At 45.9% G+C, this 18,875-nt stretch overlaps 1 protein-coding gene across 1 annotated transcript; it reads left to right on the plus strand.

Moving 5' to 3' along the window:
* The first annotated feature begins 617 nt into the window (after positions 1-617).
* RTL9 (retrotransposon Gag like 9) lies at positions 618-16,857 on the plus strand. Its single transcript, XM_045537813.1, has 3 exons — positions 618-716; positions 11,427-15,434; positions 15,944-16,857. The coding sequence occupies exons 1-3, from the start codon at positions 618-620 to the stop codon at positions 16,058-16,060; spliced, it is 4,224 nt and encodes a 1,407-aa protein (XP_045393769.1). The 3' UTR covers positions 16,061-16,857.
* Positions 16,858-18,875: the final 2,018 nt, after the last annotated feature.

Here is an 18,875-nt window from a genome sequence, read left to right on the forward strand (position 1 = left end):
AGGAAAAGAAAGGCTGATTCTCCCTTTCAGAGAAGCCATTGGAGCTGCTTCAGGGACTGATGAGCCAGCCATAGACAATGTCCAGTCTCTCAGTAAAGCAGTAAAAGCATTAGAAATGCTCCTTTTCTGGGAAGCCTGTAGCTATTTTGGCCACTCTTTCCATTAAAATAGGAAGGCACCGAAAGGGACCATCTCACCGCATAGCATGGAGCCTCCCCATTGTGGCAGCATTTCTAACTGCGTTGAGAATCAGCCACATTGCTCTTCCTTTTTACCATGGAAGACTTTCTAGATTCTCATTTATACACTCCCACTTGCAACATCTTTCACTGTTTCAGCAAATTGCTGCATAAAAGATGGAGAAGCCAGCAGGGGCTGTGCCCACAATAGTAGCTGTGGTTGCATTTAAGACATTCAAATGCCAACGGTGCACTTCTCCCATTAAGTGCAACGTAAGAAATCAGGTGTGCACAGCATTGATGAACAGAAGACCCCCAAAGACAGGTGGAGCTTCTGGTATGCTGGAGTTTTGGGGAAAGAACAAAAAAAAACATTTTGCTTTTCCAAACTAAGAAGCAGTTGCAGGGGGTGGGAATGTCAGAAATTCCTCTCACGCCATGGACCTGACCACACCTGAGTCAGATAATGAGGACCTGCTCCAGGTCCTTCCTTCCTCTCCCCCTCCCCAAAAGATAGTGCGAGCATCAGTGAGCCTGGTACTTACAGGTGCAGAGGAATTTAGAAGAGGAAAATGGAGCTCACAGGCTCCTGAATGCCAGCCGAGTCAGTTGCATCAGATTAGGAAGTGATGATCGTAAAAATAAGATGTTTGGAAAATCTTGTTCCCCCCCGCCCCCCCACTTTATCTTCTCAGCCCGCATCCAAACTCAGACCATCCCCTAGGACATCTCCCATCCTGCCAGGTTGCCTGGTGCCTCCGTGCCCCTTACCGTGAGGGTGCTGGCAGCCACACTGCCTCTTTGAGCCTGTGGCCTGGCAAGGTAGTCAGGCTCCTGGGATTAGGTTGGCAAGAGCGACTGTCCTCCAAATGATCAGCCCAGAGAAAGATAGAGAGCACGCAAACCCGAAAATGGGTCCAGGATAGAGAGCTCCAGGTCCTTAGCATGTTCCTGGCGTATTCCGAAAGTGGCATCCACAGCAGAGAAAGTGTCCCAAAATAGCTCAGTCTGCCAATGCCTCGCTGAAACCTGAGAAAGAATTGCTGAATTCAAAGATCTGGGTCGCTGTGGGTGTGTGATCAAAGTGCAGATTTGTTGGTAGGAGGAACTCAAAGCCATGAGCTTAGGAGCGACACGAGGTCACTTGGGTCATGGCCTGCCTTCTTGTTTCCAACTTGTTTAAGTTGGTGGCAGTGTCTGGAAGCTCCCCTATGCTGAGGCAGGGGGCTGGAAAAAGGTCCTAGGGATGCTGTTTTCCCGTCCTGGTTTCTGATGTGCTAACAATGTGATAGCATTGCTTTATTTTCTGCATTTCAAACAAGGGAACTGATACTATGCAAAGGTTTCTTTAAGCTATTGCTTCATGACTGATGAAATTCCCTTTCCAGTAGATTTTTCATTTCTTTTGGCCTTTGGCACAAGTAAATGTCAGCTTTTAAAAAATCAACAGAGAAGAGCAAACAGTAGGGTCTCTGTGATTTTTCTTGGGATTTGAGAAATCTCTCCTCCCTGACTTCTGACTGGATGGTGTCTGTACATTGCTGCCTATGGTACTGGGAAGGATGAGGTCCACCCAGACATGCTGTCTCATTTTTATATTTGCTGAGATCTTGGGACATTCTCCTTCCATCAGGTATGTTGAAAACGTTAGGACTGTCTGCAGAGAGTGAGGATCAATATGTGGAAAGGTCAGCATATATCGTTTTTAGACTGGCCCTGGGGTTTAAGAAGAAAAAGCGCAGAATTCAGTTTCTAGTTCCAGCTCTGCCTGTCTTTTGCTGTGTGAATTTGGGCAAGTTGCTTCGCTTCTCTGGGCCTCAGTTTCCTCTTCTGTAAACTGAAGACAGTAATCCCTGTCCTAATTCTAGCCTAATGGTGTATAGTGCAAAGAGTAATGCAAAGAGTTGAAAGAATGCTACTTACGGAACGGCTTGTCACTGTTAAGTAGATGGTGATGTCCTTCAGTTTTTCAGGGGACCTTTACTGGTAGTCATTACCTGCATCCACATGCCTATAGTGAGCCCAATGTATCCCATAAGGCTAGGCAGTATGGGTTTCATGTCTCAGGGGTGAAATTGTTTCTGCTTTCAAGTTGTGGGACTTTTGGCAAGTTGCCTAATGCTCAGTAGCTCAGTTTTCCAATCTGTCAAGTGGGTATACTACTATGAATAATACAGGTTCACACTCTCTTATCTGAAACCGTTGAAGCTAGGCATATTTTAGAGTTCAGAATTTTTGGATTTTAGAAAAGCAATATGGTACATATATATTATATAGCACTCCTTAATGGGATCTTGGGCAGTACCCTGTGATCAAACATATTACTACTTCTAAATGAGATAAATGAATAGCTTTACATCAATTCATGCCCAACTTTGCTACCAAGTGACCTTGCCACAAAATTTTAGTTTTTAGAAACTTTGGTATATCAAAGAGACATATAGGAAATTGTGGACAATGAAAGAAGTTAATGCTTATTTAGTGCTTTCAATGTGCCAGGCATTGTTCTGAGTATGCATTAACTCATTTAGTTGGCCCAATAAGCCTATGAGGTAGGCCGTATTATTATTATCATCCACATTTTACAGATAAGGAAATAGACTCCTGAGAGAGGTTAAATCACTTGCCCAGGGTTGCAAAGCCAGTTAGGAGCAGAGCTGGGATTCTATCCCAGACAGTTCAGCTTGAAAATTTGTGCTATTTAACCACTTTCTCTACCTAATCCACGGGGTTAAAATGAGGCTTCAAAAGCTTACAGGGGCCAAGCAGGTCACTGTGAAGAAGTAAAGGTGGCCGGGTGGGTACTGAGGCACAGTGGTGAGCACGTGCCCCATTCTGCAACTAGCAGATTACTCAGCTCCAGCTGACTGTTGCCATGCTGAAGTGAGGATCCAAGTCTTTCTGTTTTTTTTTCCCAGAGAAGCTTTTTATATGAAATCTCCTGATTTTTAAATGTTGGCAACTAATTTAAAAATGTTAAAAACACTGTATGGGTCAAATAAAATCTGTCTGCAGTCTGGAACTAGCCTGTGAAGCCAGTTTGTAAGGTCTGCAATGAGGAAATAGATGTGAAAGTGCTTTGGAAACTTACAAACTTGTTGTAGAAACAGAAAGTCTCATTTTAGGGTTAAGTGGTTTTTTTTTCCCCCCTTGACTGTGGTCTAGTTTTTTGAAAACTGGTGTTCTTAGCCTGGTGGAGATGAAAAGTCAGAATTAAATAGAGACTTCAGTGAACTTGAATGCTTCATTCCTTTGGCAGGCTGGATAAATGAGAAGCCTAGGTGTACTGGACGGGCTAAGCCTCAGAATTCCTGCCACACCCACGGGCCCCTTCTAAGGAGTTTCCATCCACAGACCCTAGCTGAGGGAAGCAGCAGTTTCTTATGAATAGGTGGTTATGTTTGGGACCACGTGATCCTGCTTTCCCCTGGCAATAGCTGATTGAGCCAGGAGAGAGGGCATCTGATCCACAAGCAGTCACTCTATAGGCTGGCGAGCAGCCTATGAAGGAACCTGCGATGAGAACTTTGCCCAAGAAGTACAGTGGTGACTAAATTTGGACCAATGAGAGCCTCTCTCTTGGGGGGTTTGGATACCAGACCTAGAAAGAGTGATCAGTTGGCAACAGGGGCAGAAGCTGAACACAGAGGAGGCAGGCAGCAGGGCCCATGAATAAGCAGAACCAGGAGAGATTACTGAGCTTCAACTATATGCCAGATTCTTTACACATGTTTTGTTTAAAGCAGTCAAAGAGTGTGTGACGTGGGCACTATTATTATCCCTGTTTTACAGATGAGGAAACTGAAGTGAAGTAACTTGAAGTTCTGGGGTTCAAGCCCAGGCCTGTTGGAAGTTAAAATCAGGGTATATGAACCCCAATGCCAGTGGTTCTTAAACTCTAGAATGTTTCAGAATCACTTGGGTTAAAATGCAGGTTCTTTGACCTCACCCCAGACCTATCAGAGTCTGACTCTTTGAAAGTGCCACCCCCAAATCTGCATTTTCTCAGTCCTCCCAGGGTGTAGCTGATGCAAGCGTTGCCCCACCATGCTTTTATTTTGAGAAATGCAGTTGTAGGGAGTACGGCAAATACTGTGTACTGTGTTGCCTTCACCTTCAGAAACAGGGTCAGTGTCAACAGATGTGGTCAAACTCCAATTTAAAGTGTTTTGGAAATGGGGCCAATTCTACAAAGAAGAGGACGTCAATTCTCTTTTCTCATCAAGGAAGTCTACATTGACACCAGTTATTTAAGGGAAGATGATGGGATTGAGGTGAGTGCTCAGCAGTACAGACAATTCTATTGCCTCTTCAGGGTGGGTGAAGAGCTCCTAGCTAGCATATATTTTCACTAAGCCTCTTCCACGAAGAGCACAGACTGCAGGAACTCAGTGCACTGGCAACAAAGAACAGAGAAAATTACCAAAGGCAGACAGACATATTGTAAACTTTGAAAGTTAAAATGTAAACCAACTTGCTAGGCTGATCATGGAGGTTCTTCTCATCCCTAGACAATCTGTGCAAGAATCCCATCCATGCCCTTATTTACACCATTGATAAAAATGCTGAACAGGAGAGCATCAAGGCTAGAGACCTCCTTCTAGGTCGCTGTAGAACTCCCACTCTGGAAGTGGTACTCAGCTGGTTTTGAATTCTGCCTTTAGAAACTCTCACTGGGAAGAGAAGTAATAGTCTGAAGGTTGCTTGGAGAGCCTCAAGCCAGAAACTGTTTTGTGTTCCAAATACTTAATGGCATCAGACACTATTCCTACAAGAGAGGCGTGTGATCCAAGGGGTGGCACGGGTCAAATGTGGCGGCCAAGTCCCGCCTCAGCAGGGCTTGAATCCACACTTGGCAACTTTTACTTCTCTCAGTTCATTCCTGTGGATACTTTCTTTATCTATGTTAATGCCCTCACTTAGGCTAAGGTCAAACTCTGTTCTTCTCTCTTCTAGCCAGAAAGACTTCCTGTCTTACAGGTCTCTGATCTTATCTGTGTTGATATTTTAATTCTGAGTGATTCCCCAAAGCAGGTCCTTGGACAAGTGCCCATCCTCCAAGAAAACTGCAGCAGTCTAGGGTGCAATGAGAGAGCCTGAGGACTAGGTAGTATATGTTTTTTAAAGAGAAGAGAAATCTATTTCATTTACTGTCCTTTATTCTGAGATTTCTTTCTTTCTCTTTTGGTGCTTAAAGAAAGCCCTTTCTTTTTAGGAAATGATAATATGGGGTTGTTTTGTTTTATTTCTTAATGCCTTTACTTGGAAAAATAAAAATCTGTCAACCTGATTTCAGTCCCCCAGTTTTTTGGTTTGCAATAGCTGGGAGTCTAGGAACCTGATCTAATTTTGAGAGTTCTGCTAGTTCCTCTAGGTACCTCCTATTGCCACTCATGTTCTAAGTGCTTATAAATTACCTGTTTCATAATCTGCAGCAGAATCTCTCCGAGGATTGACATCAAGCTTACAGCTCTGGAGTTTACAGTATACCGGTCTGTAGTTTCCTTATTTAAGAAAATTGGGACACTGCCCATTTGCAGTGTTCCAGTATCCCTCCTGTTCTCTCTGATTCCAGAGATCCTTCAGGACGGCACCTAATGCAAGGCAGTTCCGTTTGCTGTTCTTATAATGTTCTTTTCCCTATAGAGTTGGACATGCATATACATGTTATTTGGGGAGTTTGCAGCACATCCAATGAAAGCGTAATTCCCAACTAACAGTCAAATCCTTTTCTTTGGAGCTACCCAGAACACACCTACCCTCTCTTCCATATGACAGCCCTTCAGAGACTTGAAGACAGTGTGTGACTCTCCCGTGAGTTAAGAGCACTAGCTGACTCAGACAGACCCGAGTGACAAGCCCAGCTTCACTCCCTCTCAGCTGTGAGAGCCAAGGTAAGTCACTTCATTTTAATTTCTCTCTACTTCAGTTCTTTAGCTGATTTATCAAATGAGGGTACAAAACCCACTTCATTGGTTTACTGTGCAATAAATACTATAATGTATGTAAAGCGTTTAACATGGTGCCTGGCATAGTAAGCACTCAGTAAATGCTAGCTATTCCGCCCCCCCTTTATTTATAAACAGCCGGGTGGGCATTTTAAGTGTCAGGGCTGTTGGTGAGCAAGGAAGTAGGGAGCATTTTTCTTTCCCGAATGATCAGGGAAGGCAGAGAAACCTAAAGTAGACCAGGTATTTCTTTATCCTTAGGCTGTCTGTTTTCAGTTTTCTGGGTGCCTGTTTGCTAGGGCTGGGGGAGTGGATCTAGGGAAAGGCTTATTTTCAACAGCTGGAAAGCTATTTGTTGACATATTGAACTGTCTCTTGTTTATTCTCATTTCCCTGCACAGCTAGCCATGCAATCCCCCAAACTTGATTACCTTTTGTGAGGCAGCAGGAGCATGCCACCTCCTAGCTGTATCAGTGCAGACTAGGTGGGATGTGAGGGACCTGAGAGATGCTAAGCAGCAATTTCTGGGCTTTTCTCTCCTTAGAAGGCCTCCCTTCTCTGCGTTCCTAGAGACTCTGGCTTTAATAGAACGGAAGTCTATGCCTCAAGTGAGCTGAGCATGCAAGAGCCCTCTCTTAGTAGCCTCCTTAGAAGCAGGCTAATGAAAACAGTCTCAATGGGCCAGAACTTGGAACCCTGGGGTAACCAGTGCCAGAATGGTTTTCTAACTGTAGCTCTTTGCACACACTGGGTTTTGCAAGCAATTGCATGATATGAACTCTGAATGCCATTGCAGCTAGAAAAAGTTTGGAAGGAGACACACCCAGCTATGAACAGGCAGAGGAATGGGACTTGCAGGGATGGGGGGTGGGGTAGTCTGAGGACTTTAGCTTTATCTGTATGGAGGATTTCAAGTTTTTATCCTGAGAGTATATTCCTAGATTACTTATGTAATTATTGAACATAAATAAAAGTTAGAGAAACAAGAAATCTTTTTGTAAAAACAAACCAAAAAATATAAAATAAAAGCTAGTCTTTGGAGACACTTTTCAGAGGTCATTGCTGACCAAAAATCTTACTGGTGCAACCACTAAGCTTTTGGGGGGAGAAAGGTTTTGTGGGTAGGGGATGTTGGGTATCCCTAGAGTAAGAGTGCAGGGAGGGGAGTGGGAAGGGCTAGAGATAGATAGAACCCTAGATCAAAGAAAATTAACTTGTCTTATTTTTTTCATACAAGTATTATGGGTCCATTATAGACAAATGAGAAAATACAGATAAGGAAAATGAAAATAAAAATCCTCTCTAATCCCACCATTCAAGTATAGTCACTGTTAACATTTTGGTATATATCTTTCCAGGCTTTCCTTTTTCTATGCAAAAATCTATACATCTATTTAATAAAAATCAGATCATTATGTGCATGCTAGAATATAATTTTCAATGGCTACATTAGTGGCTGCTACAGCTGCACCATGATTCATTTAATCATTAAATGAATTATGTTCTAACATTAGGCATTTAGGTGATTTCCAAAATTGTTATGTTAGGACATAAACAACATAAAGTGCTCTGTAGCTGTGTGACATTGGGAAAGCTAGTTAACCTCTCTGTGCCTCTGGTTTCCCATCAGAAACCAGAGAAAATGAAGGTGATAGTAATCCCTACCTCATAGGGATGTTGGGAGTATCAAGTGAGATCACGTAGGTAAGTGCTTAGCCCAGTGCCTGGCACAGTAAATGTTAGCTTTTCATTGTTAGGTATATTAATAATAATAATAATTGTTATGATGCTGTTGTTAATAGAGTGGGTTTTCTGTGACTGTTTTTTGGTTTAGAGGAGAAGGGAGAGGAGCTGGAATTTTTCTTCTTGAGTAGTGTACTATAGTGAGCTCTGGAGTAAGATAGGGCTGTGTGCTTTTTATCATGTCAGTTCACTTCACTGAAGCTCAGTTTCCTTACCTATAAACTGGGAATTAAAAGGACCTAGTTCACAGGGCAGTTGTAAATACCAAATGAGATAATTTTGGTGAAAGCCCTTAGCACCATTCTTAGCATGTGGGAAGAGTTCGAGCAAGGTTAGTTGGTATTATTATTATTACTGCAATGATGCAGCCATTTGTTGTAAGAAAGTTTCCTTGCTTGGTGATATGGGGGTGGGGAGAAATGGCAGTGAGTAGAGTACCTTGAGTTTTTAATCACTTGTCTGATTACAAAGAGAGACAATGATTTTGGAACCAGCCTGACCGGGGCCCAAATCTGGGTTTTGCCATTTACTAGCTCTGTGACCTCGGTCACACCGATTTCTCTAAGCCCATTTCCCCATGTATAAAATGGCAATGATGCCAGTACCTACCTTACAGGTGTTGTGGGGAGGCCGGGAAGATATAATACATGTGTAGTGCTTAGCTCAATTGCTCAGTTACTGTTAGTTGCTAATGATAAGGTTTATAACAACCTGAATGCCTCCCTCGCCAAACTCTGCTTCCCTGTGCCTGGGCTACTTGAACTTCACCTGGAGGCTTTGCCCTATCCAGGGCTCAGGGACCAATTCCGCCCTTAGACTGAGGGTTTAAATGGTATTGATTCAAGAAGACTGGAGGACTCTGGTAAACCTTTCTGCTAATTCTACTCTGACCTTGTGCCCCAGTTCTAGAAAGCAGGCTGTGGCTCTGTTTCTATGAACAAGCCCTCACCTGGTATGTTCAAAACTGGCATGGCTTTCTTGCCAGCTGCCTGAAATCCATGGAGCCTTGCTGTTGAATCCTAGCCCTGTGGCAGGGACACCGGTTGCCGGATTTCCCTCTGTGTCTCTGACCCTGGAGCAAATTGGCTTGGTTATTATCACAATTGCAGGGCTCTATTATGGTGTTTGCTCCCCAGCCCCCACTGCCCATCCTCTCAAGCTCTGCTTTCCCTGCACTCGAATCTCTTTGAATGTTTCTGACACTGCTGCACCCGATCTCCAGCCCTAGTTCCCCTCCCTTGAAGGCCCTGCCTGTGCTTCCATGGCATACCAATTGCAGTGCCCGGCCCAGGACTTCTGTGTCTGCCCAGCTGCAGAGAGCGTATGTCTTATTTCCTGAGGAGTCAGGACCCTTTCAGTCTCATCTCCTTGTGTCAATCTCCTCTTCTCTTTAGGATCTTCCAGAGGAAGGCACAGTGGAGTGAGGTGTAGGCTAGTGGGGCTCTTGGGGGTGAGAGGGAGTGGGGTGGAGTTGCATAGGCCAAGTGTTAAAGCGGAGCTTCTGGAGGGCTGTCAAGTGCAAGGCGGCCAGAGGCAAATGTCAGAGCCTATATAGAGGCAGGAATCTGGGACCAGAGAGACAGAGCAAGCAGTAGCAAGTCAGGAGCAGTAGAGCGGGTGGGCGGGCAGGCTGGCTGGCGGGCAGGGGGGCGTGGCAGGGGATAGCTAAGGGAGATTGCAGAGAACAGCTGCTGGTATTGGGTCTTACTTTAATGAACTGGTTGGGCACAGGGTATAAGTCAATTGTCCAGACTAAAGGAGCTGGGGGCACAAAGGATACTCTCTTCCTTTCCTCTGTCACTGGCAAGGTAAGATCTTTCCGGGTTTTGCCTGGTGGGGGACTGTGGCATGTTCAGGGATTTTTCTGAAGCTGAGAGGTGGAGGTCTATGACCACTGTTTTGACTCATCTTTCCAACTGCACCAATTATTACAATAACCAAGGTGTCAGCAGGAGGCCAGTATTTCCTTTATGACACCCCATCTCAGGGTTGGAGATAGAGGAAGGGGTCTTGGTAATGTGACTGAGTAAAGGGGAAAGATGGATCATGGGAGCACAATAGTGAAGAGTAGGGGGCTCTGGAGGTGGACAGACCTGGGAATCTGTGTGACTGCAGGCAAGTTATTAAGCTTCTCTGGGCCTGAATGTTCTCATCTGTAAGATGAAGGAAGAATGCTACCAAAATCTCTTACTGTTGCTGTGGGGATCAAATGAGGTGATGCATGTGAAGTGCCTAGCAGAGTGCTTGCCAGTCAGTGCGTGCTCAAGAAATGTTCGCTGTTGGTATTTCTGTTGCTAGTTTTCTTGTTGTTATTATTATGAAGGCACAAGGCCACTAAGCTGATGACTTTTGTTACATTGTCCCCAAAGTAGCAAGTCTTCCAGTTTTAGCATGGGTAGGCTATGGGGACATGTCAACATTGTGTAATATTTGCATTAGTTTCCAAGCTGTGTGTCAAAGAGCCCCTTTTGGGGCTTCTTATGGCAGCAGGGCTGGAGGGGTAGGACTTTGGGATTGTCCACCCCTATGTCATCAGAGGAACTTGAAATCTGTACATACTATAGACTGGGCTTCAAGTGAGTCATGGTCTAGCATGTCAGAGAAATAATTGAATACAACTTTAGGGATGCCAAAGACTAGGCAACCTCTGGGAGAGGGTGAGAGTCAAAGATATACATTTTGTTACTGTCGCAGTGATCCTATTTTAGCCCCAATTCTGGCTAATCTGAAAAAGCTGGTGAAGTGGGAATAATAATATTATCTATTGCATAGGATGTTGTAAGACCCACATGGAATAATGCTTATAAAGCCATGCACGTTATAGGCAGTTGTGTACAGTTGCATAAAGTACAGTGACTAGCACATAAGTGAGCAATAAATGGTAGTAGTAGTGGTGGTTGTTATTAATAATAATAATGATAATAATGAAGAGGATTTTCAGTTCATAGAATGTTGCTCCTAGTCATTGATCAGATAAATGCCTTCCTTTTCCTGAGGAGGACATTCAGGCCATCAGAGTAGTAAAACGGGGACTAAACCGCTGGCCAGGATTCAGCGAGCTCGAGGAACTAATGATTATCCTGGGGCAAAGGGCTTTCCCATTCAGACCTGCCAGTAAGTACCTTGGCTGTCTTGTGAGCGCGGCTGTGGGCCAGAACGTAGCCCAGGAACCGGCACTTCTTACATACGGCCAGAAGGTGGTGCTGCCGCTTCATTTGATCCAGGACTGCCTGGGCTCGCTGCTTAGGTTGCTGGCATTTACAGCACTTGTAAACTGAGAGGCTGTGCTGTGTAACTAGGTGGGTTGATTTGAAAAGGATAGAGGCAGAAGGGGTATTTTCTCTAGTTCCAAAGTTGTTCACTGCTGCATAGTTTTTTTAATCTAAGAGGCCCATCTTCAATACCATGTACCTGGCAACACATAAAAACAGGTCTCCACCATGAACCATTTGTCTCCCAACCTCCTTGATAATGACTTTTGACTCAACTTGTTTCCTGTTTACAGATTTTCTTGCTACTTGGGCTTCAGCAGGACCCCTGATGTCATCACTTTAGGGGCTCTCTCCACACTGTCCTGTGGCCGTGGCAGATATATCAATACCCTTACATTCACTGCGATTCAACGATACGATGAGGGAGGAAAATATCGACCCTCAAAACAGGGGGATGACCTTCTCTAGACCAATGCTAGAGACCAGAGCTGATGTCCAAATCCTGCATTCTCATGCACAGTTGCCTACAGTCTCAACTTCAGCCTCAAATCCTGGAGGGACTTCCACACAGTTGATGACACCCTCAGGCTTTGACACTATGTCTACATCTCTAATGGAAGCACCAAACTCTGGAGCAGTGTCCCCACAGCTAATGCAAGATTCAGACTCAGGGCCACTGTCCCCATTGCTAACGCCAGCCTCAGACCCTGGGGAACTGTCCCCATTGCTAATGCCAGCCTCAGATTCCGGGCCACTGTCCCCGTTGCTAACGCCAGCCTCAGATTCGGAAACATTATCACCATTGCTGTCCACTTCAGATTACGGGTTAATGTCTCCTGGGATGATGACAATTGCTGACTTTGGAGCCATGTCCACAGCATTAATGGCAGCTCCAGATTCTGCAGAGCTATCACCATTGGAAATGCCAGCTCCGTCCTCTGGAGCAATGTCTACATCTATAATGAGCACCTCATCCTCTGAGGCAATGTCCACACCATTAATGCTAGCTCCAGATCCTGGAGAGATATCCCCACTCCTAATGCCAGATATAAACTGTGGAGAGATGTCCACCACACAGCCAATCTCAGATCCAGGCTCTGAAGCAATGTCCCCATTGCAAATTACAGATGAAGACACTGAAGCAATGTCCAAAGTGCTAATGACTGCCCTAGCCTCTGGAGAGATATCTTCACTGCTAATGTCAGGCACAGACTCCGAAGCGCTATCATCGCTGATAATGTCAGCCCTAGCTTCTGGAGATACGTCAACCCAGCCAACAAGCACCCAAGACTCTGGGGGAATGTCCACCCCACTCATGTCAGGCCCAGACTCTGGAGTAATGTCTTCGCTGCTAATGTCAGCTCCAGACTCTGAAGCAATGCCCACACTGCTACTGTCAGTCCCAAATGCTGGAGAAATGTCTACATTACCAAAGCCAGCCCCAGACACTGAAGCAGTGTCCCCACTACTAATGACAGCCCTAGCCTCTGGAGTGATGCCTACCCAACTAATGTCAGCCCCAGGCTCTGGTGTGATGTCCCCATGGGTAACACAAAATCTAGACTCTGAAATCATGGCCACTCCACCAATGACAGCAACAGCCTCCAGGGTGATGTCCACACCATCAGTGAGAGCTTCAGACTCTGGAGCAATGCCTACACCACTAATGAGAGCCCCAGCCTCTGAAAATATGTCTACATTGCAAAAGACAGTCCCAGCCTCCGGAGCAATGGCCACCCCACTGATGACAGTCACAAGCTCTGCAGCAATGTCCACAGAGCAAATGCCAGCCACAACCTCTAAAGTGATGTCCACACAGTTAACAATGACCAAAACTTCTGGAGCAGTGCCCACAGGCTTTATCAAAGCTACAGCCAACAGAGCAATGTCTACACAGAGCACGAGAGCCCCAGCCTGTGCAAAGATGTCCACGCCACTAAGGAGAGCCCCAGCCTCTGGAGCAATGTCCACACAACCAATTACAGCCACAGCCTCTGGGTCAATGTACATGCCCCAATTGACAGCTCCAGCCTCTGGGTCAATGTCCGTGCTGCAAACGAGAACCCCTGTCTCAGGAGCAATGTCCATGTCACAAATGAGAACCACAGCCTTAGGATTGACATCTACACCACAAATGAGAGCCACAGCCTCTGGAGCAATATCCACCCCACTAATGACAGCAAAATTCTCTGGATCAACATCCACACTGTTAATGAGAGACACAGCCTCAGGAGGGATGTCCATGCCACCAATGAGCTCTCCGGCCGCTGGGGCATTATCCAAGCCACTAATGACATCCAAAGCCTCTGGAACAATGTTTATGGAGCAAATGACAACCACAGCTTCTGGAGCGATGTCCACACCGCTAATGAGAGACACAGCCTCCGGAGCTATGTCCATGCCAGAAATGACAGACACAGCCTCTGGAGGGATGTCTACACTGCGAAGGAGAGCCACAGCCTCTGGAGCAATGTCCATGCCACCAATGACAGCCCCAGGCCATGGACCAATGCCCATGCCACTAATGAGAGCCACAGGTCCTGGAAAGATGCCCAGTCAGATGAGCACCCAAGACTCTGGAGGGATGTCCACGTCACTCATGAGATCCATGACCTCTGGAGGGATGCAGATGAGAGCCCCGGCCTCTGACATGATGTCCACACCAATAATGAGAGCCCAGGCCTCTGGAGCAATGAACACACCACTAATGAGAGCCTCAGACTCTGGAGAGATGTCCCTGCCACTAATGTCCCCCCTTGCTTCACAAGAGATAGCTACACCTCTGAGAGCCCCAGCTTATGGAGCAATGTCTGCTCCACAAATGACAGCCACAGCCTCTGGAATGATGTCCATGCCACGAAGGAAGGCTCCAGTCTCTGGAGCAATGTCCACACCACTAATGAGATCCACAGCTTCTGGAGCTCTGACCATGCCTCAGGTGACATCCACAGCTTCTGGAGGGATGTCCACGCCGCTGATGAGAACCTCGGCCTCCAGAGCAACATCAACACCACAAATGATGCCCACAGCTTCTGGAGACATGTGGACGCTACCAGTGAGAGCTCCAGCCTCCGGAGGGGTGTCTCCACCACTAGTAAGAGCTCCAGCCTCTGGAACTATGTCCACACCACTAAGGAAACCCTCAGCCTCTGCAGCTGTGCCCACAGAGTTAATGAGAGCTCCAGCCTCTGGAAAGATGTCCATTGCACAAATGACAGCCATGGCCTCTGGGGGGATGTCCAAGCCATTAAGGAGATCCTCGGCCTCTGGAACAATGCCCATGCCTTTGAAGTCAGCAATGGCTTCTGGAGAGATGTCTGTGCCGCTAAAGAAAACCACAGCCTCTCGAGCCATGTCTGCCTTGCAAACCAGAGTCATGAGCTCTAGATCTAGGTCCTTGCCACAGACGACACACACAGCTTCTGGAAGGATGACCACACCACCAATGAGAGCCTCTGCTTCTGGAGCATTGCCCACACCGCTTATGAGATCCTCAGCCTCTGGAGCTATGTCCATGCCACTAAGGAGGGCCCCAGACACCGGAGCAATATCCACACCGCAAACAACCTTTGGGATGATGTCCACTCTGGAAATCAAAACCACAGACTCTGGAGAGGCATCTGCCTCTCATATCAACACCACAGCCTCCGGATCAAAGCCCACACCGCACGGGACTGCCAGAACGCCTGAAACTAGGAACCCGCCGCCAAAGGAAGTGCCATCCTTTGGAATGTTGACCCCAGCACTCTATTACCTCTTAGAAGAGCAGGAAGCAGCCCGGGGCTCGTGCTCTGTGGAGGAAGAGATGGAGATTGATGAGGAGAAGCAAATGAAGGTTTTTTTGGACGATTCAGAGAAAATGGCATTTCTGGTGTCTCTTCATCTGGGGGCAGAAGAGAGGTGGTCCATCTTGCAGATGGAGGTAGGAAACCCCCTCTCAGATGAAAATAAATCTTTCCTGAGCAGATCCCAGGGCTTATATGACTCCCTATCTGAGATAGACATCCTCAGTGCTGTTCTCTGCCATCCTAAGCAGGGCCAGAAGTCAGTCAGGCAATATGCCACTGACTTCCTACTGCTGGCCCGACATTTGTCTTGGTCCGATGCCATTCTACGGACCAGGTTTCTGGAAGGACTCTCGGAAGCTGTTACCACCAAAATGGGTCGGATCTTCCTGAAGGTGGCCAGCAGCCTGAAGGAGCTAATAGACAGGTCTCTTTATACCGAGTGCCAGCTGGCTGAAGAGAAGGATTCCCCGGGCAACTCAAGCCAGGTTCTGCCGACAGCCTGCAAGCGGAATAATGAGGAGGCCATGGAGAATGAATTGAGCTCCCAGCAGCAGACAGAGGAGGTAATGAGGGGGAAATACATGCAAGGTTTCTGAGCAGAAAAATGAGGAGGCAATGATAGGGAATACACCTTGCTCCTTTGAGTGAAATCAGGAAGGGGCAAGGGGCAAGCATTGAGCTAAGGCGAGTGTGGCTCTGTAGTTATTTTGGGAGTATTAATCACTTTGAGAAGCAGTGTCCTGCCCAAGTTACTGAGGGCCTAGGGTGGTTAGAGTCCTAAGTCTTCTGAATATGAGGGAACTAGCTGGGCTCAGTCCCAACTCTCTACTTGTTCCAAGTCTAATTCTAAGGGAGCGGTCTTCTTTTGGGGGCTGGGACCCACATACAGCCACATGTGTTGTGGACTCAGACAGCTAGGGAATTTGGCTAGTCTACACCTTGGTCACATTTTATACAAGTGAGATAAATTAGCCGGGTTCCTTGATCTACTAGGTCACCGAACTTAACCAGGCAGAACACCCCTTGTAATAGTAAATGTGGCTCTCACCGCTGTTATTTTTTTCACTTCTAGCACCAGCATGTTCCCAAACGCTGTTACTACCTGAAAGAGCATGGAGATCCCCAAGAGGGTCTTCACGACCACCTTGGACAGAGCACAGGCCATCAGAAGGCCCCCACCAATAAGTAGTGCTCCTTGGACTCTTCTCCTGTGATATCTGACTCAGCTGCTAACTTGTGGACTGGATCCTGGACCCATTCCATTCAACTACATCATAAACCTTGTTGCCTTCACCCTTCAGCCTCCCCCTCCAGGGACATCCCACCCTATCTCTCACTTGGCTGACTTGACCTTCTCTTTCACCCACATGCCTGTGACCTGCCCTGACAATCAGAGTGTGGACTACAAGAGCATATGGTGTATGAGGTTCTGAACTCCCAGCATCATTGAGGCCAGTCCTAGTTCTTGGTCCAGGGAGAAGTCTAGGCAGGAGAAATCATATCCTACCTCAGAAACACCTTAGAGTATTTTGCCATGTGTCAGCAGGCAAACTGGAGGAAGCCCTGGTTCCATTTCGCCTGGCAGGGGAGCCTATAAGGAGAGTGATGCCCACTCCTATACCACCCTTTTAATACAGTAGACTTCCCCCTATATGCGTCAACTCATAGCACCTAAAATGGGTCTCCAGGGCCATTGCCCTGTTTATAGTCTCCATCCTGAGCCATTCATTTTGACCCATAATAATAATAATAGTGATAGTAATGGCTAACAGTTATTGATAATGTACCATGTGACAGGCACTGGGCTACACTCTTGACAAGCACCATCTCACTACATTCTTACAGTAACCCAACTTGCTCTTGTGTTGTCAGCTTCTGACCTCTTGATCCGTGGCTCTTATCTGGTCCCTCAGCGTGGAATCTCTAGCTCTGACCTCTGGGTGAACCCCTCAGTTATTAATTTCCCTCACTCCCCTTGGCTTTTGTGTTTCATGGCCAGCACTCTTGATGAGGGGCTTGGTCTCTAAACGGGCACAGATAGTTAGAACATAATGTGAGCAGTGTTGGCCTTCAGGTGGTGGGGTTATGGGTGTTTCTTATTTTCTTCTTTCTACTTCTCTGCACTTTCCAGATTCTCTACAGCAAGCATGTATTACATTTGTAATCGTAAAAGCAAATAAAATTCATTTATGAAAAAAAGAATTCATTGTGGCTACTAGAATTTGATTTATTGAGTCCTTAAATCAACCATTTTTTAAAAAATTTCAGAATATTACGGGGGTACATTTAGGTTACATATATTGCCTTTGCTGCACCTGAGTCAGAGCTACACGTGTGTCCATCCCCCAGACGGTGCGCACCGCACTCATAAGGTGTGTACATACCCATCCCCTCCTCCCCCCTCCCATCTGCCCTACACCTGATGAATGTTACTTCCACATGCGCACATCAGTGTTAATCAATTAGTACCAATTTGATGATGAGTACATGTGGTGCTTGTTTTTCCATTCTTATGATAGTTCACTTCAGAGAATGGGCTCCGCAAACCAATATTTATTATCTAATGTGTCAGCCACTGTTTTGGGGACAGACAGATAAGGACCTACTCATATGAAAATTCCATTCCAATAGGTGGGGGAGACAGACAATAAGCAAGAACACACTTAAGTTAGATTGGAGTGTGGTGAAGGCTATGAAGACAAGAAATCTGGATAATGGGGGATTTAATACAAATAGGGTCAATTTATTTATTCAATAATAGTCCATATAAATGAATTACTCAAAGGTCCTTCGAAAACAGTAGGAGTGATGTGATTAGAAACATATTTTATTTCAGGATATCATGGGGGTACATTTTGGTTACATGTTATGACTTTGCCTCACCCAAGCCAGGATTTGAGGCGTGCCCCTCCACTCCCACAATGCTCACTGCATCCATTAGTTGTGAGTTTACCCACCTCCACTCCCCAACCCCTAAAGAATATTACTACTATGTGAGCACCTTAGTGTTGATCAGTCAGTGCCAGTTTGATGGTGAGTACGTGTGGTGCTTATTTCTCCATTCTTGTGATACCTCACTTCAGAGGATGGGCTCAAGCTCTATACAGGAAAATATAAGAGGTGCTAGATCACAGTCGTTTTTTATGATTGAGTAGTATTCCATTGTATACATGTACCATATTTTATTAATCCACTCATGGATTGACGGGCACTTGGGTTTCCACATCCTTGCAATAGTAAATTGTGCTGCCATAAACATTCGAGTGCAGATGTCTTTATTATAGAATGTAGAAACATATTTTAGAAGCTAACTTGGCAATAGTTTGGAGGCAGGATGGAGGAAGGGGTCAGAGAGAAATTGAGCCTCCTACTGCAATAGTCCAGGTGACTGGCCCTATGACTCAATCTAGATTGGTGGCAGCAGAGATGGAAAGATGGGACAGAGACCAAATCCTCTCTGAGGACTCAAGTCCACTGGTCCATTACCCTAAACATTGGGTCTGATTCCAGGAAGTAGAAAATGATTCTCAGAACAACAAAGATTGTCAGACAAATTGGCAGCGCCATGATACTGTACATAGAAATCACCAGTGCTGGTGCCTTGGGAAAAAGAGGGTGCAATAAGTTGTGAAATACAGATTCCAGGCAGACGTCCAGCTCCTGGGGACCCAGTTTTCCCCCTCTTTGGGCCTGTTTGTTCACACCTGGCCTAGTCCAGGCCCAAGGAGTTCAGATGCCCATGTTCAGCCAGGATTGCTCTTAGCTAGGAAAAGCACTGTCGAGTTTTTTCTATACTTAAAAAAACACAAAGATAATACAGAATTCACAACTCATGCCTGGAAAATGTACATAGGAAGGAAAATGTCTTAAAAATGAAGCTGATTTTCTTATAGCCATGATAATAGAGAAAAATCACAATCCTTTTATTTTTCTCCCTAGCCATTCTTCTTCCTTTTGCTTTTGCCTCTCCTCTCTTTCAAGCTAACATCACTAGAGATAAATGG

The sequence above is a fragment of the Lemur catta genome, chromosome X (genome assembly GCF_020740605.2).
Source record: "Lemur catta isolate mLemCat1 chromosome X, mLemCat1.pri, whole genome shotgun sequence".
NCBI lineage: Eukaryota > Metazoa > Chordata > Mammalia > Primates > Lemuridae > Lemur > Lemur catta.

Excerpts from the sequence above, each read along its gene's own strand:
- RTL9 (XM_045537813.1), top strand. The coding sequence starts at position 618 with ATGGACCTGACCACACCTGAGTCAGATAATGAGGACCTGCTCCAGGTC. Across the intron at positions 717-11,426 it reads TGCGAGCATCAGTGAGCCTG|GGGCTCTCTCCACACTGTCC; the intron begins GTACTTACAGGT and ends TCATCACTTTAG. Across the intron at positions 15,435-15,943 it reads CCCAGCAGCAGACAGAGGAG|CACCAGCATGTTCCCAAACG; the intron begins GTAATGAGGGGG and ends TTTCACTTCTAG.